This window comes from Balearica regulorum, chromosome 2, assembly GCF_011004875.1.
Source record: "Balearica regulorum gibbericeps isolate bBalReg1 chromosome 2, bBalReg1.pri, whole genome shotgun sequence".
NCBI classification, from domain to species: Eukaryota; Metazoa; Chordata; class Aves; order Gruiformes; family Gruidae; genus Balearica; species Balearica regulorum.
The window spans coordinates 23,411,927-23,438,641 of NC_046185.1; the positions used below are offsets into that span (position 1 = coordinate 23,411,927).

Genomic DNA, 26,715 nt, shown 5'->3' on the forward strand with positions numbered 1-26,715 from the left:
GTTACTACAGTCAGAGAAGCCACATCTGGTTCAGGAGGTCCCTAGGCATTGATGGAGGCTAATGGAAGCATGACATTTTTTTGCTTTCTTTATCTGTTTTTCTAATGGCATCCTCTTTTGGGTATTGTTACAGGTGGGTTAGTAGACAGAAGAGTCCTGTCAGCCAGTACAAGCCTTCCTGTGGTCTTCTAACGTCTTGGAGAAAGATAGTGGCGTGATGCTTACATCATGAAAATATTAGGCCATTGTCAGTGTGAAATAGGTTTCAGGCTAAGCTTAAAAAAAACCCATGACTTTTCTTTCATGTCTTCCTGAATTTAAAAACCAAAGAATTCTTCCATGTCGTCTTCGTCCCTGTGCCATATACCACAGATGGATGACAAATGAATTAAAGTTCAGCTAATACTCCTATGTAATTTATCTTCAAAACTAGAAGTAATCTTAACTATGTCAGGTGGCTTTCAATACTGCATGAAAACAAAAGGCCTGCCTTTTTAGCTCTGAAAAAAAGATGATACTGTTTAAATTACCTAACGTTTATCAGTGTATTCTTTTGGATTTTTGCCATTCTGCAGTTTGGCTCTTTTGTGTGAGAGCAGTATCTTTTTGTTTCGGTGTATTGGGTTTGCATGGCAAGGTTTTGGTAGTAGGGGGGCTACAGTGGTGCCTTCTGTGAGAAGCTGTTAGAAGCTCTCCCCATGTCCGATAGAGCCAATGCCAGCTGGCTCCAAGACTGCTGCTGACCAAGGCTGAGCCCATCAGTGATGGTGGTAGTGCCTCTGGGATAACATAGTTAAGAAGGGGGAAAACAACAAAACAAAAAAAAAACAGGAACATTTGCAGCCAGAGAGAGGAGTGAGAGGAACAACTTTGCAGACACCAAGGTCAGTAAAGAAGGAGGGGGAGGAGGTGTTTCAGGCACTGGAACAGAGATTCTCCTGCAGCCCATGGAGAAGACCGTGGGGAGGCAGGCTGTCCCCCTGCAGCCCATGGAAGTTAACAGTGGAGCAGATGTCCACCTGCAGCCCGTGGAGGACCCCACACTGGAGGAGGTGGAGGCACCTGAAGGAGGCTGTGACCCTGTGGAAAGCCCGTGCTGGAGCAGTCTCCTGGCAGGACCTGTGGACCCGTGGAGAGAGGAGCCCAAGCTGGAGCAGGTTTGCTGGCAGGACTGGTAAAGGACCTGGGGGTGTTGGTCAACAGCCGGCTGAATATGAGCCAGCCGTGTGCCCAGGTGGCCAACAAGGCCAACAGCATCCTGGCTTGTATTGGAAATAGTGTGGCCAGCAGGAGTAGGAAATTGATCATCCCTCTGTACTCAGCCCTGGTGAGGCCCCACCTCGAGTGCTGTGTTCAGTTTTGTGCCCCTTACCACAAGAAAGACATTGAGGTGCTGGAGCGTGTCCAAAGGTGGCAATGAAGCTGGTGAAGGGTCTAGAGCATGTGTCTTACGAGAAGCAGCTGAGGGAACTGGAGTTGTTTAGCCTGGAGAAAAGGAGGCTGAGAGGAGACCTGATTGCTCTCTGCAACTACCTGAAAGGGGGTTGGTCTCCCAAGTAACAAGTGATAGGATGAGAGGAAATGGCCTCAAGTTGTGCCAGGGGAGGTTTAGATTGGATATTAGGAAGAATGTCTTCACTGAAAGTGTTGTCAAGCCCTGGAAGAGGCTGTCCAGGGAAGTGGTTGAGTCACCATCCCTGGAGGTATTTAAAAGACATGTAGATGTGGTGCTTAGGGACATGGTTTAGTGGTTGGACTTGGCAGTGATAGGCTGATGGTTGAACTTGATCCTAAGGGTCTTTTCCAACCAAAATGATTCTATGACTTGTGACCTCATAGGGGACCCACGCTGGAGCAGTTTGTGAAGGACTGTCTCCTGTGGGAGGGACCCCACGCTGGAGCAGGGGCAGAGTGTGAGGAGTCCTCCCCCTGAGGAGGAGGGAGCGGCAGAGACAATGTGTGATGAACTGACCACAACCCCCATTCCTCGTCCCCCTGTGCCGCTGCGAGGGAGGGAGAGAAAATCGGGGTGAAGTTGAGCCCAGGAAGAAGGGAGGGGTGGGGGGAGGTGTTTTAAGATTTGGGTTTATTTCTCATTACTTGACTCTGGTTTGATTGGTAATAAATTCAGTTAATTTTCCTGAGTTGAGTCTGTTTTACCCATGACAGTAATTGGTGAGTGATCTCTCCCTGTCTTTTTCTCGACCCATGAGCCTTTCATTATATTTTTCTCTCCCCTGTCCAGCTGAGGATGGACAGTGACAGAGCAGCTTTGGTGGACACCTGGCCTCCAGCCAGGGTTAACCCACCACATTCTCCAACAGTTCTAGAGTTGTTATTCAGTGGTATATCTTAATTAATTTTTTGGCATTTAAAAACAAAGTTTCTTGCTCTCAGTACTTTATATTACCTGCTCTTTTACAATTATATTTCCCTAGAATCTGGTGATTTTATTCTTAATCTCCTGTTTGTCAGGAGTGAAATATCTTAAATAGAAAATAGAGCTGTTGATGCAATGCTCAAGTGCATTAATAATTATCTAAAGTTCCCAGGCAATAACGTACTGAGACCGAGCTTGTAATAAAGGGAAATATGCACAGAATTATAAGCAACAAGGCAAAACCGAGGCATTGATTCTAATGCTCTTATGATGAATTTGGGAATAGTCTTCTGGCCCACACAAGTCAAAGATGTAAGCAAATGCTTTTAAAAGAAGGGTAGGTTTAGGTTTCAAGTGTCAGGAAAGGACTATTCAAGTCTTTATGGGTTGGCTTCCTGTCTTCAACTGTAGTTCTCACCACAACTTTACAAATTGAGTAAGAAGCAGGCAGACTTTTTGTAGAGGGTTGAGTTGGGGGGGGGTTGTTACACAGAATTACTACTTGTTATGCTTTCTTCACACTCCTGAGTCTGATAACTCTTACCTTTCAGACTTTATCTTGCAAAACCACAGGAACAAGTCCATAGGGCCTTTCATCAAAATAGGCTCAAAATGCATGGTGTTTAATGTTGCCATGTGTTGACTGTATCCTGCTTTAGCAAAAGAATGTGTGTAAGAACGAAGAAAGTGAATCTCTTACCAGTTTAGTGTTTAAAATAAGCCAGGATTGAAGTTTGCCTGTAGAATAATAAAGCTGTGTACATGCAGCCTCTGTTAAGTTTTTGGAGACAAAGGCTCTTTTCTAGTGCGTACTTACTGGGGGTGGGGGAACGTACCAAATTCATGAGATTTCTTATTTGTGCTATGTGTGAGCGTAGCTGACATCTCCTGAGTTCAAATGTGCTGTCTGTCCCAGTCCAGAGTACCAGAAAGCTGTTAACTTGGTCGTAATCACAGTTGCAGATGTGAGGTGTTGAAGCCTGATGTTCTAATGGCCAGCACATTAGTAAGAGTTGATATTCAAATTTAGTACATGCATGTTTGTTTTTAAAAAGTAGTAATTTTCCATTAAGTCTTTCTGGAAAGACTGTGTATGACTTTGCTATGAAAAGTATTAGAAGCACTTGTACAAGCTGTTACAAGTTTTGGCTGAAAAGTGCTCTAAGATGCTGCTGCATCTGCCTAATTGACTACAGTGCTATGGTTTGTTTCACAGCACTTAGATTCTTGCTGTCAAATTAAAAGCTCTGACACTTACGGCTGAGTAGTTGTGAGGCTTGAGGGGCAGGGAGCAGTGTTTTGGTTTTGTAGAAACAGCTTCTTAAACCAGATTCTGATTGAGGCACTGTAATTAACTGCCCATGGAGTTGTAGTTAGCCCCTATTAGTACATATCAAAAATGGATGGGAATTTGGCACCATAGCATGAATGTCATGAACGAGCACGAGGGCTTAGCTACATACCATGTAGCTATAATATACCTGTGCTGTACGGACTTCAGTTGTCAGGGTGTTGTATGCATTGCAGTGATAGGATCACCTAACAAACCTAGTAATTACAGATCAGCTTATTGGTCCAGTCTTGGACTAGCTGTTAGCACTTCGGTGGCCCATATGGTGATCGGCTCTATACTGATAAACATTGTCATGGTAACTGATAAAGGAGAGAAGTAGGTAGGCATATATTGGTGGTACTATTGAAAGAGTTCTTATTTCTGTTTCTTCTGCTTTGGACAAACAGAAATCAATAGGATTTAAATTTCAAGGTATTCCTCATCGTGGGAAAAAATGTATCCTCTAAAGAAGCCTTGCAGTTAAAGCTATTTAAAAAAAAAGATAAACAGTATTCCCCATAAGCAGATGTTTAGCAGATAACAAAGTGTTAGATTGGTTATGCCTTTCATTATGCCTAACATTTTATGTTCTCTTGTGTAATTGAACTCTAAAAGGTCAGTAGTTTTATTGGTCTCATCTGTATGGCTATCTGTAGCCACACCACCTCCATGCAGACTGCAGCTTTCACAGCCACTCTCTAGGATAAGATTCAGTGTACTCTGAATCTTCAGGCTAACTTCAAAGGAGTGTTTTATGTTTGCTTATGCCAGTAAAGGAAAAATATATCCTGAAATAAAAAGGCTGGTACAGACAAGAGAAACTGAATATATATATATATATATATATATCTCACTAGATAAATAATAGGGAGGAGATCTTTCAGTAATTTCACATGCTAGCTTTTAAATGTTAATCTGCTTTCAGGTTTTGTTGTTGCTGTTTATGAAGTATTTGGCATAAATAAAATTCTTACAAAGATATGTGGCCTACCAGTCCTACGTGTTGTTTGTATAGAATAGAGTCTTTCATCCAGATATGAGCAAGCTACCAGCGCAGTCTTGGAGTCAGAGCCTCTTTGCATAGGCAATATTCTATGAATAGCTGTTCAAAGGGATTTTCTTAGTTTGTCAGTCTTCTAAATTCGACATGGATTTAAAACATTTTTTTAGTACAAGGTGTATGCACTGTCCGAGCTGCTGTTGCTCTGCTACTATCTATCTGATTAGGAAGACTTTCTCAATTGATAGTCTTTCCTCTTGTCCATCTGCTGGTCCCATTCACCCATTCAATTAGGTGTTTGCAAACAATTTTACCTCATTTGTTGCCTAATTGAAGTCTGGCAGTTTGGTTGCTGCTATGGGAGTGAGCAGAGCTGTACTTCTTAATCTAACAACCTTCTATATGGATGATGACTGATTTCTGTTTCTGGAATCACTGACAATATTTTGGTCTGACCAGTTAATGGAGGGTACAGACGGAGGGCAATTCCCCATGGTGCCAGAAGGGTAGGTGCAGACTGACACACCTGGCTTAATTGCAGTCCTACAGAGAAAAACTAATAAAGAGCCTTATTCTCAGTAGCTGGGAACCTTCAGTTGTCATTGAAGTCAGAGTTTCTTGGCACTGATGAAAAAAAATCTCATAGCTGTGAATCCTGAAGTTCTCTAATGGTGAGAACAGAGCATGTAAGTAGTTACAGAGAGCTGAAGCGCGTGACCCATATACCTTCCAGCCTTCTGCTTTGTGCCAGCTGCCCTGGGACAGAGGTGGCTCTCAGCCCTTCCCCTTGCATAGTGGTATGCCCTCCAGAAGGGTACCCTTGGCATGAGGCAGCTTGGCAGCCCGTTTCACTGGCTCCATAAAAATGCTGCTGCTGCCGACTTGCTTGTCTTGTGTTTCCTTTGTTGCCATAGGGTTGTCTCTGCCGTCATTCAGATGGAAAGCAAGGGCATGCAATATCTTTCGATGTCTTCCTGCATGTTTATAAAATGAAGCCTAACTAACCTCCCCTGGTACTGGAAATATCTATATATTAAAGATAATTGAATAAATACCTCTCATTATGTTGAAACAAAGGAAGTCCACTAACAGGTTTCTATCTCATTGGAGCACAGGCATAGCTTGTTTCTGTCAGCCAGACTTCTTCATTGCTCTGTCTGCTGAGTTAGAAATGAGAGAGCTGCCATCATAGGCCACTTCATTTTGAAGGGTTTCACACAATGTTGAGGCTACCAGGCTAAATACACATGATTTATATAAATGAATTAGCAGTACTTAAAACACACAAACAAAACCAAACAAAACACACACCCAACCAACCAAACTTGTTCACTCTTCATGCTCTTTCTGTGAAGTATGAACAGTTTTCTGTAGCTTTATGTCAGTTGGCCTGTTAAGCAGCGCAGGTACGATGGGTACCTGTGTCACACTACAGGGGTTACAGCCTGCCGTATTCAGGGTGTGGCTATGCCAGGAGTACATCATGCAAGATACTCACTTAACGTGCAGGGTGCTATCTAGAAGAAAGTACTGTAGAGCAGCCATTGTTCTGTGGGTTGGAACTGAATTAGATTGTCCATTTCTGTGGTGTCATTGGAAATACGAGCTAAAACCAGCAAGGCAAAACTGAAATGCCATCTAATTGGGGGGGGGGGGGAAGACACCCAAAAATACTTACTAAAACCTTTTTTAAAAATTATTTGCTACATAGCCTTAGCAAAGTATTTGTAACAGCTTCTGATTTAATTTTGAGTATTCGGTAGCACTTCTGCACTCTTTCTGGCTTTTAAATAACTGGCTTTTCTTTCAAAGTCTGAATTTAAGCACTCTATCAAGAAGTTTGACAAGCTTGTACCTTAATTTGACTAAATGTGTGGAAGCTAGTGATTTTTTTTTCCTTTTTTCTTTTCATCCTAATAGAACTCTTGCTAAATTACATGGCTGCCTCAGCTGGGAACTTGCTGTGTTAATTTAATAAGCAGTTAGAATAATCTAGAAAAACCTGATCTTAACTGGCAGCCCACAGGGAGGATTTGGTGGAATAACTCCAGAGTTTTGCTTTGGAAGATATAGGAAACACCTGTTAGGGCAGCATATAAAGTCAAATAGATGATCCTTTCCAGTGCTACACAACTGGCTGTCAGATTGTCAGCTGTCTGGAAATGCAAGAATCCAGGTTCACCTTGCAGTTTCTTGCTGGTGATGCCAGTACAGCATTCCAGTTAATGGGAGCTAGGGTAACGAGGCTTATTTATTGCCTGTGTATGTGAGATATCTGGGTCTCTGATTTGGCAGCTGATAGTTCAAATCCTTTTATTATCTTCTGTGGATGCAGACTTTCTTCCATTGTATACCCTCTGCCCAGACTCTTTGGATAGCCTTATTTTTGTGAGGGTACTGTATAAGGACTTACAGAAACCCTCCCTATGGTCTTACAAGACTCATCTGTTAAATTAACACAGCCTCTTTCCCGTAGAGTCACACTGTGCAGCATACCTTTTTGTACCTAGAATTGTGATCCCGAACATGTTCTCCTTAGCTGAATATGCTCTGTAGGATGTGAAGAAAATAGGCAAAAAGTAAAGCTGTCTTGACTTTGAAATGAACTGTAGTATATCTGCAATGTTGGTTCAACACGCTGTACAAGTATGTATGTTCAAAACACTATGTTCTTTGTTTCTCGTTTAGTCTCTGTTGGAAAAGTTCTTGATCCCTAATGCTTCGCAAGCAGAAAGTAAAGTTTTCTATTTGAAAATGAAAGGAGACTACTACCGTTACTTGGCTGAGGTTGCTGCTGGAGATGACAAAAAAGGTATGTCAGCTTGTGGATAAACATTGTCAAATTAATTGCTTTTGCCAGTTCTAGAATAATTCTGATTTGGATGTAAATTTCTTTGGTAATAGGCTTCCTGTTTTCTGAAGAAAATCGTAGGTTGTTAGCTTTCAGATGAGTTATGAAAGTTTCCATGTACCTCTGATTTTGTAAGCAGGGAACAGATGTTCGGTCATAAAATCTTGAAATCAATTCCAGCTTATGCATGCACGCATCTAGTTTATCACTGAAGTACAGGTTTATGCATCTTCTGCCTGGCCAAGTATTAGTTTTTTATCTCTTTGTAGGGGGACAAGTCTTGTAGCTTTTTGAAGTCTTATTCCTGCTATTTCTCCTGCATTCCTACAGAATATAAAAAGTCTGCATAGGTTCAGTGAGCAAAGAGACTAGAAACCACCTGGAGAAGAAATGGATTAATAAAACTAATCTTACTGTTAGAATAATTTCTTCTGTAACCATGGTAGTTTAATGTCCAAATGTTTATTTTCTCAAGTTTCTTGTATCTTCATTTAAGCAGCTTGTCGTAATTGCAGTTAAGTTGCCTTCACCTAAATTTACTTAGAAAAGTTAACATGAGGTGGCACTTATATATTAGGTGGCTTAACTGCTGTAGTTGAAGAGACGCCCTAACAACATGCTGACTCCATACAGCGTCACCTCCAATTCAGAGCTATACGTTAAGTTTAGATACAGCTTGTTGCAAACAGTGCTAAGCTGTTTCCTGGAGCCAGTTTAGGACTGGTGGCAGCGCGCCCTGAAGAGCAGCGCACTTCAGCACAGAGCCCAGTCTGGTGGCTTCTACTAGCCTTGAGCTGTTTTCTTGCAGGCTCAGTTTAGTCTGCGAAATTATGGGATGCTTGGGAGTGTGCAGGCAATCTGAATGCGTGGACTTGGGACTCTCAGGGTTATTGGAGAAGCATTCAGCAGTGCGGCTGTTGCTCAGGAGCATTCAGCCCTTTGGTAGGACTCCGTAGGTTCCTTGCAGTGGTGTTGAACATGTGGTGCCCCTGTGGCCTTGTGCTGCTCTCAAGCTGATAAGCTCTCCCAGTACGATACAGAAAGATGTCTGTGCAACTTCACAGAAACTACGTTGAGTCTTATATGGAAGTGAAACAGACTTGGAATAATTTCAAGGGGATAGATGTGTCTGCTTTAGCTTTGTGGCGTATGTGTTATGTCCATATTACATAGGGTAGCCCAGTTTCCCCGGGATGCTGGATAAAAGAGAGTTGCATAAAGATATTGCATCTTAGTATAATAGGGCTTGATTTGGCTTCGGATGCTTACTGTGTGCCAACTGACCCAGTCTTGGTGGCTGCAGAATTGTATGTGTCACCAGTACTTTAGATCTGTTACGGCACAGAGAGTAATTATATTTTCCTTTTAGTAATCTCTATTCACATGCATAGAAGGTACAATATTTTAAGTCCCAAAGTTTCTTTTTCTGTTGAGAATTAAGTTGTAAACTCTAAAATTAGACTGTGAAAATCCTTGTTTAAAGTGGTTTTAAAGTTCATTTTTACTTAACAAAGTCTCCTGGCTGAGCAGGTTTTAGTGGGTTTCCAGATGAAGGAAGTTTTTTGAAAGCCCATCTAGCTCATAGTTGCTACAGCTCCTAAACTTAAGATTTTTATTCCCCACCTCCCCCCCGTGTTTCATCTCATAGGCTTTTCCTGTATGCTGTCTGTGACCTTGAAGAAGAGCAGTTGCTAATTATTGTTTAGGAAATAATGGCTATTTAGTTGGACAGTATTCTTTCAGCCTTTTGCAGTAAATACAGCAACAGTATAAAGCTCCCAACTCTAGGACTGGGTTTTTATCTTCATATACCAGATTGTTTATTTTCTTGACTGGGGTTTTCTTACAGCAATCTAGTGGACAAGAATCTCAAGCAGGTACCTCACCCTAGTATTTTATCCTTGAACTTTGGAACTGTGCAACACTTTGTAAAGAATTCAAGGTTAAAATCCTGCAACTTTTTTATACTGGGTGACTGATTTAAAAATTAACAGAATACATCAAATTTTGCACTAAGTTCCTTGCTCAAAAGGTAGCTGTATTTTCTCAAGGAGAAAAAAAATGCGCTTTTTTTATGTTATATTAAATAAAAATGCTTAACAAAATAAAATGCACAGCTTCATTCCTCAAAGTTACTTGTTTTTCATGTTTTGCATTTCATAAGCAGTACCATTTTCTAAGGTTTTTCCATTATGAGAAGAGTAAAATACTTCTATTTCTAAATTTAACTTCCAGTAAACCTGGTTCTTCCCAACTGTAATGTACCAACGTCTGGTCGCTTTCAAGGTATTAGGGCAGTTGTCTGATTTTTCTGAAGCACTCCGTTATTAGTGATCAGTGTAGAGAGGAGAAATGGGTGAATAATTGTGCAGTGAGCGTCCTCCCTCTTCCATGTTGAAGAGGACAACGTGATGCTTTAATTTTTGTGAATACATAAAGGTGAATAGAGATAGCATAGACATCCTGAATATTAGTGTTTAGATATTCTCAGACTTTGAGTACTTCTGACTTAAATACTAATGTGTTTTTGAGTCCTTAGCTGAAAATTCCTTCCTTTATTTTTGAATACATGTGACTGGTGCTCTTGCAGAGATCAAGCTGGATGCATTTCTGGTTTCCTCCAGCAATGTTAGGATTGGAATCCTTTTGCATCTGAATTGAATGATTTCCTGCCCACCTTTTTCTCAGATGCTATTAACAGCCTTGGAGAGTGCAGGAACAATGGTCCCTTTGTGCTCAGTGTCTCTTGCCTCCTGCAGTCATCAAGGGTATAGTCCAGCTTGTGGGCTGTGTGAGACCATGGTCTCTGGTTTGTGCAGGCACAGTCTGTTCCTAAATTCAAGTGCCTTCAGTGAGAATGGAGACTGGGCTCTTCAATTTGGGTATGCATAATATAGTTGGGGGTTTTTTTGGTTGTTTGGTTTTGCTGGGGTTTTTTCCCCCCAAGCATTTATAACTTGTACAATTGAACCAATTAAGAGACTGGCAAAAGATTAGTATCTTTAAAAAAAAAAAGAAAAAAGACCAATTGTTAATTTTTCTCCCTTACTTCAAAGTTTGTAAGTACTAGTACGTTTAAGTTAGGTAAAAATGCTTTCCATATCTGCATTGGAAATGGAATCATGTTGGAAGCTTTTAAAAGTACGTATTTAATTTGGGTTGAGGTATACCACACTTTATTATCATAGAAGCTTTAAGGTTGGAAGAGACCTCTAAGATCAAGTCCAACTGTCAACCCAACCCCACCATGTCTACTAAACCATGTCCCGAAGTGCCATGTGTACACATTTTTTTAACACCTCCAGGGATGGTGACTCCACCACCTCTCTGGGCAGCCTGTTCCAATGCCTGACCACTCTTTTGGTGAAGAAGTCTTTCCTAATATCCAATCTAAATCTCCCCTGATGCAACTTGAGACCGTTTCCTCTTGCCCTTTTGCTAGTTACTTGGGAGAAGGGACCAACACCCACCTCACTACAACCTCCTTTAAGGTTTCCAAGCATTTTAAATGGGAGTTCATAGATGACTGTTACTGAAAGGGTTCAGCATGATAGGCAAAGGTCATCAGTGTTTTCTGTGACTAAAATGTGGATCTGTAGTGCTTTGCAGCGTTTAAAGACATTGAAATTGTGGTATTACCTCAAACCTGTGTGTAGTTAAAACTTCAATTTTGTACCTTTTCGTGTAGGTGGTGGGTTTTATATTCCTTAAGTGCTACAAAACTGCTGCAAACGTTTGAAAAGACAAGTAGTCACAGGGTGGCAGGGAGAGACACAAATCTGTGATCTGGTCAGTGACAACTTCCTTTTTTTCATAATTTAAAAATGTAATTTAGTAAAATCTTCATAAAATAGTGACTTGTTAGGTAAAGTGCTCATTCACAGGCATTCACTCTTAAGATACTTTGTTCATGCAACCGTGAACACAGTCCTGATAGTATGTCTGAATATAGTATGTGAATTACTTACTTGTTGTGGGGTTTGTGTGTTTGTTTTTTTCCCTAAAGGGATAGTGGAGCAATCACAACAAGCATACCAGGAAGCTTTTGAAATCAGTAAAAAGGAGATGCAGCCAACGCATCCTATCAGATTAGGTCTGGCTCTAAACTTCTCCGTGTTTTATTACGAGATTCTTAATTCCCCGGAGAAAGCCTGTTCCCTTGCAAAAACGGTAAGTGTAAGGGGGGGAGAAATTCCATTGATATTATTTGCATAACCTTTTGTTGCATGGCTAATGGAGTTGTTTGTTTTTATAACACTAGGCTTTTGATGAAGCAATTGCTGAACTTGATACATTAAGTGAAGAGTCATACAAAGACAGCACGCTAATAATGCAGTTACTGAGAGACAACTTGACAGTGAGTATCATTAAAGTTTGCCTATTGTTGATAACAGGATTGGTCTTTGTGGCACTCAGAGTTGTCATGTTCGTTCTTAGCTGTGGAGCTGTGTCTGTCATATACTTACAGATGAGTTTACATCATGTTTCTGAGCTATACCTTTTTCTGCTGCCTAGTCTTTTTTGTCTGCATGCTAATTAACGCTGTTTTCTGACATGACAAATGACCAAATTATTCAGGTTTTTTTATTCAAGGAATTTAGCATGTTTAAGTGACATAGTTTGGACTGTGACTAGCAAAGCTATTATCTTTCGTTAAGCAGTATTTGAGAATGCAGTTGCGTTTGCCTCTTGAAAACTTAGATCAGATTCCATATAGCTTATTCTGTGTGATTGCATGTGCAAGGAATAGATCCTACATGAAAACCACAAACAAAGCTAACAAGCCCATTTAAGGGCCTGTTGTTTGGGGGTTTTTTGTTTGGTTTTAATTTTGATGAAGCTGAAATTGGAATCAGTGCTAGCCAGGCTATTTCCATGGCAGTCCTAAAACAACTGTCTTAATTCTTTTTCTTTCCTTGGACTCATAGCTGTCTGTGGTGTAAGTTATGGATCAAGATTGTGTTGCTCTGTCAGTAATCAAAATCTTCATCTTGTGTGTGGGGGTTTTTAACCTACTTTGAACTTTAAAACTGGCAAAGATAAACATCTAAAGCAAATGAAACAGTAAATGTAAGCAAACATGCAATAGTGCAATTAATGGCATAGTTCATTCCCCGGTCTTCGTGGGGGGAAGGGAGATCCGCAAGCAAGATCTGAAAAAATAAGTACCATCTCTCATTGCCAGATGTAACCCCTTGTTCACGTTCTGTGTATCTGATATCAGAGATGCTTACAAAATACCTGGACTTCTTTTAAAATGACTAGAAGTCGTACAGTTGCATAAAATTCCAATTGCCATATTTTCTGCTTTTGTTTCTAACACATTATTTCCCTGTTCCTTGGAGCCTTTTCCACTAGAGTGGTAACTTAACGCTACTGAAAAAACTACTTGTGATTGTTCCAGCTGTTGCTTACAAAACAAATGGAAGAGATTTCTCAACCTCTATAATGGAGACAGATACAGGGTTGGCATTGCTCTCAATGTCTGTGTGTACTGTCCCTTTCACTGAGATTGCTCAAGAGCTGTCCTCTGAATGAGTGGTATTGAAATAGAGAATAGAAGCTGACTTTAGTTGCTAGCTTCCCAGTAAAAATAATGTAAAGCTTGTCATAGCAATTGGAAGGCAAATTGTTTCATGTAAGAGCAAAAGTTAGGCTGAGCTACCACAGTGTGAGTGTTACGGTAGCAGGCCTGATAATTGATGTGAGCTTTCCATTATAAGAGAGAAAGCTGTAGACAGCTGCAGGATTCCATATTGTTGAGTGGATGATGTGTCTTGCCTGAAATACTTAGCGTGACCTGTATGAGCGCATTGATTCTGGGGTTTTCCACAACTTCTTGAGGTAGAAAATAAATTTTGATGTATGGGGACTGACAGACTGCAATGAATTTCATAAATGTAAAAAAGGTCTGTTTTGCTAGTTACGCAAGTCTGTTACAATTTTTGACAGTGATTCAGCACGTTGATCAGTTGTATACAGGAGCAGTTTCCTCAGATCATTATTTTTACATTGAGTCTTGTATGGCTGAAGAAGAGTCTGTGTTTGTTTTCAGTGGGGACTGAAGGCAGAGAAGTGTTCAAAGGGTTGCTTAATATATCAAGTCAAAATCTGTTTTACTGGGATAATTCCTTCTTTGCTCTGTTATGAAATTGTTTTTTCTTTGAAAAACAAAACACATTAAAAAAAAGGCATCCCTTCCCTCTAGGGGTTTTTTTCCCTGGCAGATTTGTTAAACTGTGCTTTCAATTGGTAATCTTGCTTTCGTACCAGTCAGGCCCTTTTCTATTTAATGAATAAATGTTTATATATGTACATATATATATATGTAGAGGTGAGGATTTAGGATAGAAGCCTCTGATAAAATTCTAATTAAAAGTGTTTTTTACTAACTGTTCCTTACAAGAATAGCACTGAAGTTGAGATTAACATAATATTCTAATAATACAGCGTAGAATGTAGTGCAGGGGCTAGAAACTGGCGAGTATGCTGTTGTCTCCAGTAAATGAACTTGTTGTTTAATGCCTTCAGCAAGGAACATGTAGTGCAGATAGTGTGTTTTTTAGAGCAAGAACAAGGCTACTTGTGCAAGTTTCTCTATTGTCTTGTACTCCTGGAAAGGATAAAATATTTCTGATGATGGATTTATTTTTTTTTTAGCATCTTGTGAGACCTTAGTGTAGGTAGAAAGTAGACTGGAGATAGAATTAGTTGTTCTTTTGTTTTACCACCTTATGCTACAGAGCATGGAGGATTTAGTTAATGCCGCTGTAACTCCATAAAGCGAGAAATTACAAATCATACTGGGCTGGTAATAATTTGGAAGCAGTCAGTGTGGGGAAATACTTGGTTCACAAAATTTCTTTGCCCTGGGCATTGCTCTGAACTGATGCTTAGTTTCATTAGTTGGTACTTAATCTTGATGTATGACTCCTTAGTATGATATTTTAATGGCGCTGAAAATAAGATTTTGTGCATACTGCATATTTAGCATGATTTCTTTCCTCCTTGCCCTGCCCTCCAAATTTGGAAACACTGTGTTCCAAAAGTTGCTGAAAGGGGGCACAATTGGCTGAGTAGAGCCAAGGGATAGAGATTTCACTGAAATGTTTTCGGGTTTAACTCCCCTGTCCCATTCCCCTCCCTCCCCTCCGCCCCCCCCCAAAAAAAAATAGAAGCCACCACAAAACTTTAGATGCCTGTTTTGAAGAAAAGGTGGCATTCACTCTAATGTTGCATGTGAGAGACCTTTACTTAAGCTCTTGTTTCAGAAAGAAGCGTAAAGCTCGCTGGAGGGGAAGGTACAAATCCACAGGAAACAGAGTAGTCTTAGTTCCTCATTCTCATGTGTCTGTTCTTACCCGTTCTTAATCGTATTTTAGTGAGCCTTGTGGATAGGAGGCTTTGGTTTTGACTGTTCACAAACTTCCTCATTAAATGCCATCCAGAGGGATCTGGACAGGCTGGAGAGGTGGGTCCGTGCAAACTGCATGAAGTTCAACAAGACCAAGTGCAAGGTCCTGCACATGGGTCGGCGCAATCCCAAGCACAACTATAGGCTGGGCAAGGAATGGATTGAAAGCAGCCCCGAGGAGAAGGACTTAAGGGTATTGCTTGATGAGAAGCTCAACATGAGCCGGCAGTGTGCGCTTGCAGCCCAGAAAGCCAACCATGTCCTGGGCTGCATCAAAAGAAGCATGACTGGCAGGTCAAGGGAGGTGATCCTGCCCCTCTACTCCACTCTTGTGAGACCCCACCTGGAGTACTGCATCCAGCTCTGGGGGCCCCAGCACAGGAGAGACATGGAGCTGTTGGAGAGAGTCCAGAGGAGGGCCACGAAGGTGATCAGAGGGCTGGAGCACCTCTCCTATGAGGACAGGCTGAGGGAGTTGGGGTTGTTCAGCCTGCAGAAAAGGCAGCTCCGGGGACATCTAATTGCAGCTTACCAGTTTCTGAAGGGGGCCTACAGGAAAGATGGTGAGGGACTGTTCATGAGGGAGTGTAGTGACAGGACAAGGGGGAATGGGTTTAAGCTGAAGGAGGGTCGGTTTAGATTAGATGTTAGAAAGAAATTCTTTCCTGTGAGGGTGGTGAGGTACTGGCACAGGTTGCCCAGAGAGGTTGTGGATGCCCCCTCTCTGGAAATGTTCAAGGCCAGGTTGGATGAGGCTTTGGGCAACGTGGTCTGGTGGAGGGTGTCCCTGCCCATGGCAGGGGGGTTGGAACTGGATGGTCTTTGAGGTCCCTTCCAACCCTAACCATACTATGATTCTATAAATGCAGTGTAGGGTTGGATCACCTAAGACTAGATTTCCAGTTTTGTCATGTGTAGAAGTAATAGCAATTTGCTTTGTCTGCTTTCTTGTAAAGAGAAATATATTAATGCTAATGTGTGCTTTTCCCCATGGTGCTTCGTAGGACCTCTTGCAAAATTAATTATTAGTCATAAATGTTAATATCTTACATACTCTACTTGTTTTTCTTTCCGAAACAGTTGTGGACATCGGATACCCAAGGAGATGAAGCTGAAGCAGGAGAAGGAGGGGAGAATTAACCAGCCTTCCAACTTTCGTCTGCCTCATTCTGAAATTTACACAGTAGACCATTTGTCATCCATGCTGTCCCACAAATAGTTTTTGTTTACGATTTGACAGGTTTATGTTACTTCTATTTGGATTTCTATATTTCCCATGTGGTTTTGTTTAATATTAGGGGAATAGAGCCAGTTAACATTTGGGGAATTTATCTGTTTTCATCTGAGATGGCCAATATAGGGTTGTGAAATTTTTATACAAGTTTTACATGTTTGGCATAGTACTTTTGGTACATTGTGGTTTCCCACAAGGCCAGTGTTAAAACAGCTTTCTATGTCAAGCAAAGACGACTGCTTGCATATTGGTCTGTCATGATGGAAAAAGGGATAATTGGTTGCAGCCACAGGTGTAGTTAGCATGAGTAGTCAAGCCGGAGCACACATGGCTGTGAATAAACTGGTGTCCCATAGATATTGCATGTCAAGTCAACATGTGAAATCTGTGGAATATACCAATCAAGTGTACATCTTTGATTGCAGCTGAAGTGTTCCTTAAGACAGTTTGATAACCCAGTCGACTTTCTCTAGAGAAGGACAGAGAAACGGTTCACATTCCATTATTTGTAAAGTTACCTGCTGTTGCTTTCATTATTTTTGCTACACATTTTATTTGTATTTAAATGGTTTAAGCAACCTAAGAACAAATGTACAAGTAAAGATGCAGTAAAAAATGAATTGCTTGATATCCATAATGACACTGTATATCGAGCACAGCAGTAAAACAAAAACCCATGTATTTAACTTTTTTAGGTTTTTTGCTTTTGTGATTTTTTTTTTTGATACTTGCCTAACATGCATGTGCTGTAAAAATAGTTAACAGGGAAATAACTTGAGATGATGGCTAGCTTTGTTTAATGTCTTATGAAATTTTCATGAACAATCCAAGCATAACTGTTCAGAACATGTGTATTAAGTTGATGTAAGTGGAATAAAAGTTTTATGAATGGACTTTTCAACTACCTTTGGTGTAGATTTCATGTGATCTGTCTTCCCACACCTTTTAGAGTAATGACAGTATTATACACAAATTCAATATGGAAGTATTTTTATTACGGAAAATCTTAATACACATTTCGTCATTTAGTTAATTTCGGCAAAGTCAAGACTGAATACTTCATATCTGGTTTTAAGATTGCTCTAATTAATTAATTTACAATTTTTAGATGCCTATAGCTTTCTGACTGTCCAGCTGGTACTCTGGAGATACTGTAACAAACATCTGGTCCCCAGACTTATGGCAAAAGGCATACGAAGTTCTTTGAGCTGACTGTTGGAATAGGTCTAGTTATACGGACACCCGTAGCTTGCTGCTGTTAGCTCTTCAACGGAGAACCGAGCAGGAGCCTCCACAGAATTCAGAGGGTTCAGACACTGCAGCTCAGTTTGTGGAAAGGCTCCCCAGAGTAACGATGCTCTTCCTTTCCTCATCCCCAGTGAGGTCTGCGCTGATGGTACTCACAGAATAACTGTGGCATTTGTAGATACTTGGTTTGAAACTGAAATAATTACGGGGAAATTGAGACTGATTTTCACACAGTGTCACATCTCTGTCAGGAACTTGAGGCTATTGGAAAACACTTGAACTGTATTAAAATATTCTTGTTGTGTTTATGTAGTCAGCATAAGGGGAGCTTGAGTGGCCTTCTTCTCGATTGAGCTGTACCTGCACAGTGTAAGTATTGTCTAGTTCTAGGTAATTTTCACTCAAATGTTTTCTTGGTGTCACCAGCTTAATCTTTTACCTGGAAGAATAAGATGAACCGAACCAGGTCACTGAACGTGAACTCCATTGCTTTACTCTTTTGCACGTGCAGCGGACTTCAGCAAGTTACAGAAGTTCAGTATAGTGGGGTTTTTGTATTTAAAAAAAAAAAAGTTAAAATACATATGGTCATTGCATTTGGAATGTGATGTTCCATTTCTAGAGCAGCTGAGCCCTTCATCCCAGAATTTAAGGATCAAGAGTGGTAGAAAAGGTGGGTATGATAATCTTAAACCTTAAAGTAGTTAGGCATACTAGTCACCATTCCTGGAATTGAAAGTTAGTAATCTGTTATTATAAGTAATAAAAATTAGAATCTGATTAAGAACAGAAAGAACATGGACAGCAAAGGTTAATGAGGCTAAGGGAGAATTTAGTCTATCCCTCAATTACCACTGAAAAAAACGATGACTTCTTCAATACATGAAAGGCTTGTCAAAAGGAAAAAGCAGTAATCAAATACATTTACAAAACAAAGGGCTACATTCCAGGCTTGGAAGCAAGGCAAGTTGGCAGACCATGACTAAAAAATTCCTTTGGGGATATCAGATCCACTTTTAGAAAGGAAAGAGTGTACAATAAATGTGTCATGTACAATAAATGTGCATTCTGTCTCTTGGAAAGGCTTTAATGAAGATGTTCCCTGCTTCCCTTACTGAAAGCATTTGGCTTTCAAGTTGCATGGTAAACTGCTTTACTCTAAAGGTTTAAATTTAAGCTATATGAAGTACTGTGACCTGGAAGTGCCTCTTTGGGTTTTGGTTTTTTTGTTATTTTTTTAAAAACCTTTATCCAACTGTTTAAGAAAGTTTTGAGTTCATAGGGTTCTATAAAGTTACTCCATGTACTTGGAGAAGTCAAGGCATTACTGAAAATTAAAAAGCTCATAATCAAATAAGGACCAGCAGAATATAGCAGAAGAAATACTATATTCTTGTGTCTTTAAACACAAAATATGAAGGTACCTTACATAGGAAGTCATTGGGGTTTTTTGGTGTGGAGGTTTTGGGTTGGTTTTGGTTGCGTATCTGGTTTTTGGGTTGGTTTTTTAAAAAAAAAAAAAGCCTTATTTCAGTACCTAAGCTGATCTTTTAAGTGTCCCAGAAGGTTCACCCATGAGTCTTCATTTCCTCCATTCCTCCACTAGAGTGATCTACAGTATTTGATCATGAAAAAAGTCCTGTATTGAATGATCAGCCTCCTGTTATTACAGGCATATTTTCATGTACTTTTAGTCTTTGTTCTGACATTGAAGACCCTCCTAAAATGTGGCTGCGTTGCTTTGCACGCAGCACGTACCCTGTTCTGCAACGTAATCTGCTTCATTGAGCAGAAAAGGCTCAGAGGGGCCTTGAATCCTTGGAGCTGTTAGTGCAGTAGTAGCACTGCACGCGTTTGCCATGCAGAACGCTATTTCTATGGGAACCGTGTAGTGCTTACAAACCAGGGACTGCGCAGCACAGGTTGAACAGGCAAAACACTGAAAGGTGGAAGGTGTTTAAACTGAGCCAGCTGTTGGGCTGAGGGCAGCCCACAGCACCCACCTGCAGCCTTGTGTTCCTTCAGGGGAAGACTTGAACGATGCAAGTCCAAGGCGCTGCAGAAGCAGACTCCGACAGTCCAGTTAGCACCTGCCTTCTACTCATCTTGACTTTTGCTTTGTATCCTTTTGGAAGGCAGGTCACTGAAGTAGCTACACCTTCTGTTGGTAAGCCATCCGTGCAGCTGGTAGTGTGTGACGGGGTGTGCTTCCTTATTTCCAGTAATTCACGTCTCAGCAAGATCCTGCCAGGCTGATATCTCCAGATTCTGAATGGAGGAGAGAAGGAAGGACAGCTCTATGGATAAGAAAATGTGTTGGAAGTCAAGATTTAGTCTCTATTCCCAACTCTCTCTTGGGATTTTTTTTACGGTAAGTAGCTTTATTTACTTCGGTGTAGTTACGGGTTGTTGGAAGTTAGGGAATCTCAGCCTTTCTGAAAATGGTGTCCTGGTTTCGGCAGGGATAGAGTTAATTTTCTTCCTAGCAGCTGCTGTAGTGCTGTGGTTTGGATTTAGGATGAGAATAATGTTGATAACATACTGATGTTTTCAGTTGTTGCCAAGCAGTCAAGGACTTTTCAGCTTCTCACGCTGGCCTGCCATCGAGAAGGCTGGGGTGCGCAAGAAGCTGGGAGGGGACACAGCCAGGACAGCTGACCCAAACTGACCAAAGGGATATTCCATACCATATGATGTCATGCTCCCTATATAACTGGGGGGTGGGCTTGGAGGCAGTTCGGCTCAGAAACTAGCTGAGCATCAGTCAGCAGATGGTGAGCAGTTGTGCTGTGCATCACTCATTTTGTATATTCTTTTATTATGATTATTATTCTCTTCCTTTTCTGTCCTGTTAAACTGGTTTTATCTCAATCCAAGAATTTTACCTTTTTGTTTTTCTCCTCCATCCCTCTGGGCGGGGGGGGGGGGGGCGATGAGCAAAGGGCTGTGTGGTTGTTTTAGCTGCTGGCTGGTTAAACCAATGGTTACTCAAAGTACCCTTTCAAAGGGGGAAATTGCCCACTACTGATGTGGCCTTAAGGTGCCTCAACACTCCTGTAAGGAGTCTGTTAAAAGTGAGAAATATTCTAAACAATTGCTGTAGCCTTTGAGCTGTATTCAAAGGTCTTGCATTAATCTTGTGGGTATAACTGAAAATAATTTTTTTGCCTACCCCACCCTCAGAAAAATTAGTATTACCTGTTAGCTGGAATACTAGGGGCTGCTAGTTGTGATGAGTCAGACCAAAGCATGCTTTTTACTCTTGAGGTTATGAATTATACAGCAAAGGTTGCTTGATTCATTTATTCTTCTCTTTTAACAAAATCATTTGCCTTAAGGATTCTTCTCTTTTTTTTTTCTATTCTCTTGTAGCCTAGTCTGAAATAACAAATTCATTTTAAACTTGGCAAGTGCTAATTGCCATAACAATTACTTGTTTTTAAAAAAAAATCAGAAATATTCATGACAAAAGACAACTTCAATGCAAATCCAGAAAATGAAGCTCACTTCTATGTTCTTTACATTGTGTCCCGCTGTCCCCAAGCTCTGCTTTTGACAGACAAGTGACAGGAGAGTGCCCCAAAGACTTCTTACCTCATGTAATCCAAGTTTCCAGCTGAAAGCAGAAAAGCTGAGGCTGCTCTCCTGGTTTGGTCTCAGGGTAAGAGATCCCCCTCGGGTTGGTGACTGGAGTCAGCACTTTGCGCTATCGTTAGTCGTTTGAGTTGTGGGTCAAATTACCTTCTACCCTCTCCTCAGCAAGGTTGACATGGAGCTTTAGAAGATGCAAAGCACAGCAGTCTTTAAATGCCTGCTTGAAGCAGAATGAGCTATTTTAGAGGTGTAGATTTGCTTTGGAGGCAAGAGAGGGAACATTAGGGGTATCAGTCATCTGCACTGGCTGGTGCAGGAGGATGCTTGGACCGTGGGACTGGGCTGTAGCTACGCATCCCTTATCTCCACCATATAGATGAGGGATGTATCCGCTGGTTTTCCACTGGGCTAACAGTGAAATACTTATGGGGTAGAGCCAAGTCAATCATGCTATGTCCTAAATTGCCATTTTTTCTCTAGTTCTAAAAAAGCAATTTCAGATTCTGTTCTTAAGCAAAATGCAGCAACTCTTATGGCTTGGAAGTAGGAGTTTCTAAGGGCTTCAGTGGTTCACTGTGCAAGCTGGGCAGTTTTGCTTGGCCTCTCAGGAATACACATTTTTGGAACATATGAGGTTCCTGCAGTGAGCAGGGCAGTTTTAGACACGTTTGGAGAACTTTCTGGTAGAGTTGTTCTGCAGAAAATTTTTTTTTTTAAAGGAAACTTTTTCTAATGCAGCTGCTTAGATGGATGCTTAACCCTACTGGCAAAATCTCCAGACACTACCAGATGGTAGTGACTGAAAGCCTTGAAGGAAGCTGAAACGTGCAGGCCCCCCAAGCTCAACTACTAGACGCAGATCTGGAATGCTGTAATTCATGCAGGCCTGTTATTTTATGTGATTCCTGACTGGGAGGAAGAAGGCAAAAAGAAAAGGTTTCAGGGACAGAACTTCAAATACGTCATGTTCTGGATTACATGTCTGGGGCTTGTCTTTAAAAGAGCTTGGAAGACTTGAAGACAACAAGTATTTTTAACTGTAGGCTTCCTTTTTTTTTTTTTTTTCCCCCTCCCCACCTTAGGGTGAGCGTTTTGTATGTTTTCTTTCCTACTAGAGATGTGCTTCCCTGAAGCAACTTAGCAAATGATTTCTGTTGACCAGCCATTTCTTACCTGGCAAGAAACATTGGGTTTGGTGGGAGGAATTATTCTCTTGCTGCCCCTGCTCGCTCCAAGTTCTTTCTTCTCCTTGCTTTTAATCCCAGTCCTTTGTATAAGCTGTGCTGTAGCGCTTTAAAGCTGGAGCGTTTCATCAGGAGTCTACAAGTTTGTGGTGAGTAAAGTGGTATCTGCATATTGGAAGCTTTCCTTTACAGTGCCACTACTGCTGTAGATTAGAGTGCTGTCTACATAAATTCTCAGAATCATACACCTGAGCTGCCATCACAGCAGACCATCCCAGGCAGACTGGCAAGCATGCATGGACCCCAGGTGACTGGTAGGGCAGATGTAGCAGCCTGTCAGCATGTGTGAATTTGCAAAGCCAAGTCCCATGCTGCTGAATTTTTAAAGATCCTTTAAAAGGAAAGAATTATTTAAGTATAAATCTTTATCACTGTAAAATATTCTCGTTCATAGATGAATGTCAAATTTAATTCCATTGGGTGATTTTTTTACATCTAAATTTGATAATTTTCATAGAATCATAGAATGGTTTGGGTTGGAAGGAACCTCAAAAATCATCTAGTTCCAACTCCCCTGCCATGGGCAGGGACACCCTCCACTAGACCAGGTTGCCCAAAGCCCCATCCAACCTGGCCTTGAACACTTCCAGGGATGGGGCATCCACAGCTTCTCTGGGCAACCTGCACCAGTGCCTCACCACCCTCATAGTGAAGAATTTCTTCCTTCCTTTCTTTACATTTCAAAAGGAATACTTAGAAATGTTCTGGTCTGGATTGACTCTGCTGCTGCATGGCCACTTACTGAGTGGAAGACTGATGCCCAACCCTGTGCTGCAAAGCCTAGTGCTTGTCCATTGCAATGGGTATCTTTTAAGAGGCTCATTATAGTTTAACCTTCTGGGACAGAGTAGTTAAGCTGTTTTGCTGTTAATGCTAAGCCATTTAGCATCAGCATATCTAATTCCAACTCCTACTGCCAAAAGGAGCTGGAGAACCCTTCTAGGTCAGTGAGTTTGTCTCTGGATTGCCAGCAAGTGGCATTTCATGAATGAGAATTTTTCTGACTGGAGAGAAGGATGTACCGTTGGCTCAGTTGGTTGCTTAGTGTGTCCTGGGATGACCAGAGGTTGTGGGTTGTAGGCTTTGTAGAGAAAACACTAAATAAACATCTGTGTGTGTCTTTTGAGACCTGACAGCATTTCTGTACTCGGTTTCATGATTCTAGTCAAAGAAGAGAAGGTTAATTCCTTAATGCTTATAGCTGAGATGATGTAAGGCATTTCAGTGTGAATCCAGACCATTCCCCTCCTATGTTCTCATCCTGCCATGTGTCCATGGCCATGAAAGCCTGACAAGTTCTTATACTAGAGCGAAAAATCACTCAGTTACTGAAGCAAAGTGCTTACCTCTTAACAACAGCAGAAAAACAAGTGTAAATCTGTTAGCTAAAGCAGCAAACATCGGCAGTGAGTGATTTCCTCCAAGATGAAGCAGGCTGATGGTCAGTCTGCAATTCTAGCATAGCTCGAACTTTAGGCCTGACCTGCCAAGACATAAGGATGGGGTTTGCTTACTGCTGCCCGTCAGTAGTATTAAAGAAGTCTAACTTTTGCATAGCAAATTTTATGTACTATCCATCTTTCCCCCGTCTACTTTGTCAGGCTTGAAATCCACTGTGTGCCAACCAACAAAACAGAAGGTTGCACAGCTGGGGCTGTAGAAATAGCTTACTTTTAAACATTAGGGAAGATGAGTCTGTGGTGTTATGTATTGTGGAAGATAAATAATTATTTTACAAAGAATGCAAACAGATACTTGGGTGAGGTGAGCAAAGAAAAAGCTAATAACAAGATTACAACAAAAAAAAAGTAAGACGGCATGCTGAGAGAGATAGGGAAGTGAGGCAGCAAGAATCTAACCTCAAAGCACATAGGAGATGGCATGACCCAATTTCCGAGCCAGCCCTCTGAACGTTGCAGTGAGGACGATTAGAGTAGCACGTTGAGTGGGACCCTGCCATTTTGTAGGGCTGAGAAGGTGTTTCACAAACTATTCACATGTGGACTTGATAAATGGGAATCTTTAGATGGAATGTGACCTAGAAAAATGGTCTGGACTTTTGCAAAATGGGATCGGGTTCATTAAATGTGACCTGCAGAGAGAAGCAGAGTTAGACTTGTTAGACATATACATATATTTCTCTCCCCCTCCCCCGCCTTTTTTCTAAATTAAAAATTTGTATGTTAAGCATATGTCAGGCCTATGTTACTTACAAAACTGTGATGAGCTTTTGACTAAAATTTGTTTTTGGTTTTACTGCTATTCCCAGTAGAAATTCAGGTCACAATTAAGGTTATAAGGGAACCTGTAAAATGACATCATCATCAGAGTGAAGATACTGAATGCTGCACAGATAAGGGTTTTAAAGGAAGTGTGTAATTGATTTTGATTTTTCTTAACTAAAAACCTGCCAGTGCCTGATGAGCACTGGGGCATGTCAGCACAGACTCAACAGTCTCTCCTTTTGTATTACTGCAGGAGCTTAAAATTATTACCCTGAGAGGTCGGTCAGCAAAGGGAGTTTTTGCTTCAATGCCCGTTACAGTGATATAATACGCACCAGAAATGATTCTTCCCTGCTCTTGAATCTGCAGCATATACAGGGCCCAAGGTTTTGAATATGCTTACAAAGTAAAATCAAACTCAGCCTTGATGTTCCGAATTGCAGCGTGTACAAGCCAAGGACATCATGCCGAAGCTACCCTCCTGCCACCCACCCAGCTGCAGAGCAGAGGCAATTCTCTGCCTTCCGCTTCTCCTGCTGTCAGGAGCAACTGCCAGGACAGACAGACTGCCTAAGGAAGCCCTGGGAAGCAGATTGGGAGAGAGGTGTGGAATTAGCAAGCAGAAAGTGAAAGGACTGATGGGTTTTTCAAGGAGGGAAAGGAAATAGGTCTGATGGCATGCAGTGGAGACTTTTTATGGTGGGATAAACATAGTAATAATGGGGGGGGGGGGGGGGGGGGGGGGGGGGGAGGGAATCTCCAAAGAAGTCCCTTGGCAACATTTTGGTAGTACCTCATGTTGCAAACCCATGGAAAGGTAAAGGATGGATCCAAGATACCTTCCAGATAAAGCGGGCTTAATTAGGGATACTACCTGAAAGTCAAGTGAAAGGCTAAAACTGATGCAGAGGTGCATGGTGGTGGCAGAAAATGTGTGTGTGGAGAGGGAGGGTGGCTTTTAATGATCACCGCGATTAAATTTGTAATGAGTTTGTAGTCTCGCCAGGTTGTGCCTCATACATCTGAAGAGCCACAGTGATTCATGAGTCACCTGCTGCTTTATCCTACTAATTCATTGGGATTGATAACAAAAGGAAGAGAAAAAGAAGTTGCTGTGCTGGTTTCAGCCAAGAAGTTTTTTTAAGAAGAAACTTTAGTCAGACTAAAAAAAAAATACTGCATTTTTCTGTTGCTGAATTCCAAGATTTTTCTTTTTTTCTTTTTCCCCTATCAAACGGATGAAACAATATAGCCAATTATTGAATTGTCTGTTCACTTTCTTCTGGTAATACTGTATATCTGGTATTTAGTTGCAAAATGAAGAGGAATGATCTTCTTCCCCAAAGAAGTTCAAGAGCTCAATATCTGTCCTGTGCCACACCTGATTGTCAAGCTGTGCTGCTTCCCTGTCTCTGTGAGCATCTTGACCGGGCAATATGCATGTTTAGCAACTCTTGCTGAACATGGCAGTGCTCTGAGGGCTGCATCCTCATCTGCGATTCGCTTTTCTGAAACTCTGAACAAACAGTTTCAGGGACGAAGCCACGAAGATCTCCCCGCAGGCCGATACGATGGATGCCCAAGTCATTTTTGCAGATTAGTCAGTTAACACATTATGGTCCTTAAAGCTTTGGAACGTGAAAAGCCTGAGGCTGATAGTACAAATGACAAGTCAACGAGTGAAATGGAGAGCCAATGGAGAGCCTGTGTTTATGGCCATCATCTCTGATGCAATATTCCAAAATGATTCCCCAGAAATTCAGTTCATTTGAACCTGGGAAGATGATGTGACCAACCTCCTTCACCTGCCTGTCAGCTCCTCCTCCACTTGAGAAGGCAATGCGAGTGATAAACCTCCAAGGAGCTGCATGGATTCGCTGTGGGCATCCGGTGCAGACTGGTGATGACAGCATTCATCCATCAAAGGCCGACCAAACAGGCCAGCTCTTTCTCCTCTGCTGCAATCACACCATCTGTCATTGGTGCTCTCTATATTTTGTGGTAGGGTAATAGGAAATCACATTTTCTTGGAAGGATAATGAGGAAGCCTGAACTCTGTCCCCAAAGGTCACAGCTGAGACATTGGCAGAGAAATCAGGGTGGCTGCCTGCCTTGCTCCTGCCTCTATTCCCTGGCTAAAGAATGGACTTCAGTCTGCAGGTTTGAGGTTTTTGTATCTTTTAATTGACATG

The 26,715-nt window shown here is 41.4% G+C and overlaps 1 protein-coding gene across 1 annotated transcript in view; it reads left to right on the top strand.

Moving 5' to 3' along the window:
* Nucleotides 1-17,116, top strand: part of YWHAZ (tyrosine 3-monooxygenase/tryptophan 5-monooxygenase activation protein zeta) — a 30,570-nt gene extending 13,454 nt beyond the window's left edge. Inside the window, exons 3-6 of the mRNA XM_075743596.1 lie at nt 7,402-7,525; nt 11,571-11,734; nt 11,826-11,921; nt 16,059-17,116. Of these exons, the coding sequence (XP_075599711.1) occupies nt 7,402-7,525; nt 11,571-11,734; nt 11,826-11,921; nt 16,059-16,118 (444 nt within the window). The 3' untranslated portion in view covers nt 16,119-17,116. The remainder of the gene's footprint in view (nt 1-7,401; nt 7,526-11,570; nt 11,735-11,825; nt 11,922-16,058) is intronic.
* The last annotated feature ends 9,599 nt before the right edge of the window (nt 17,117-26,715 follow it).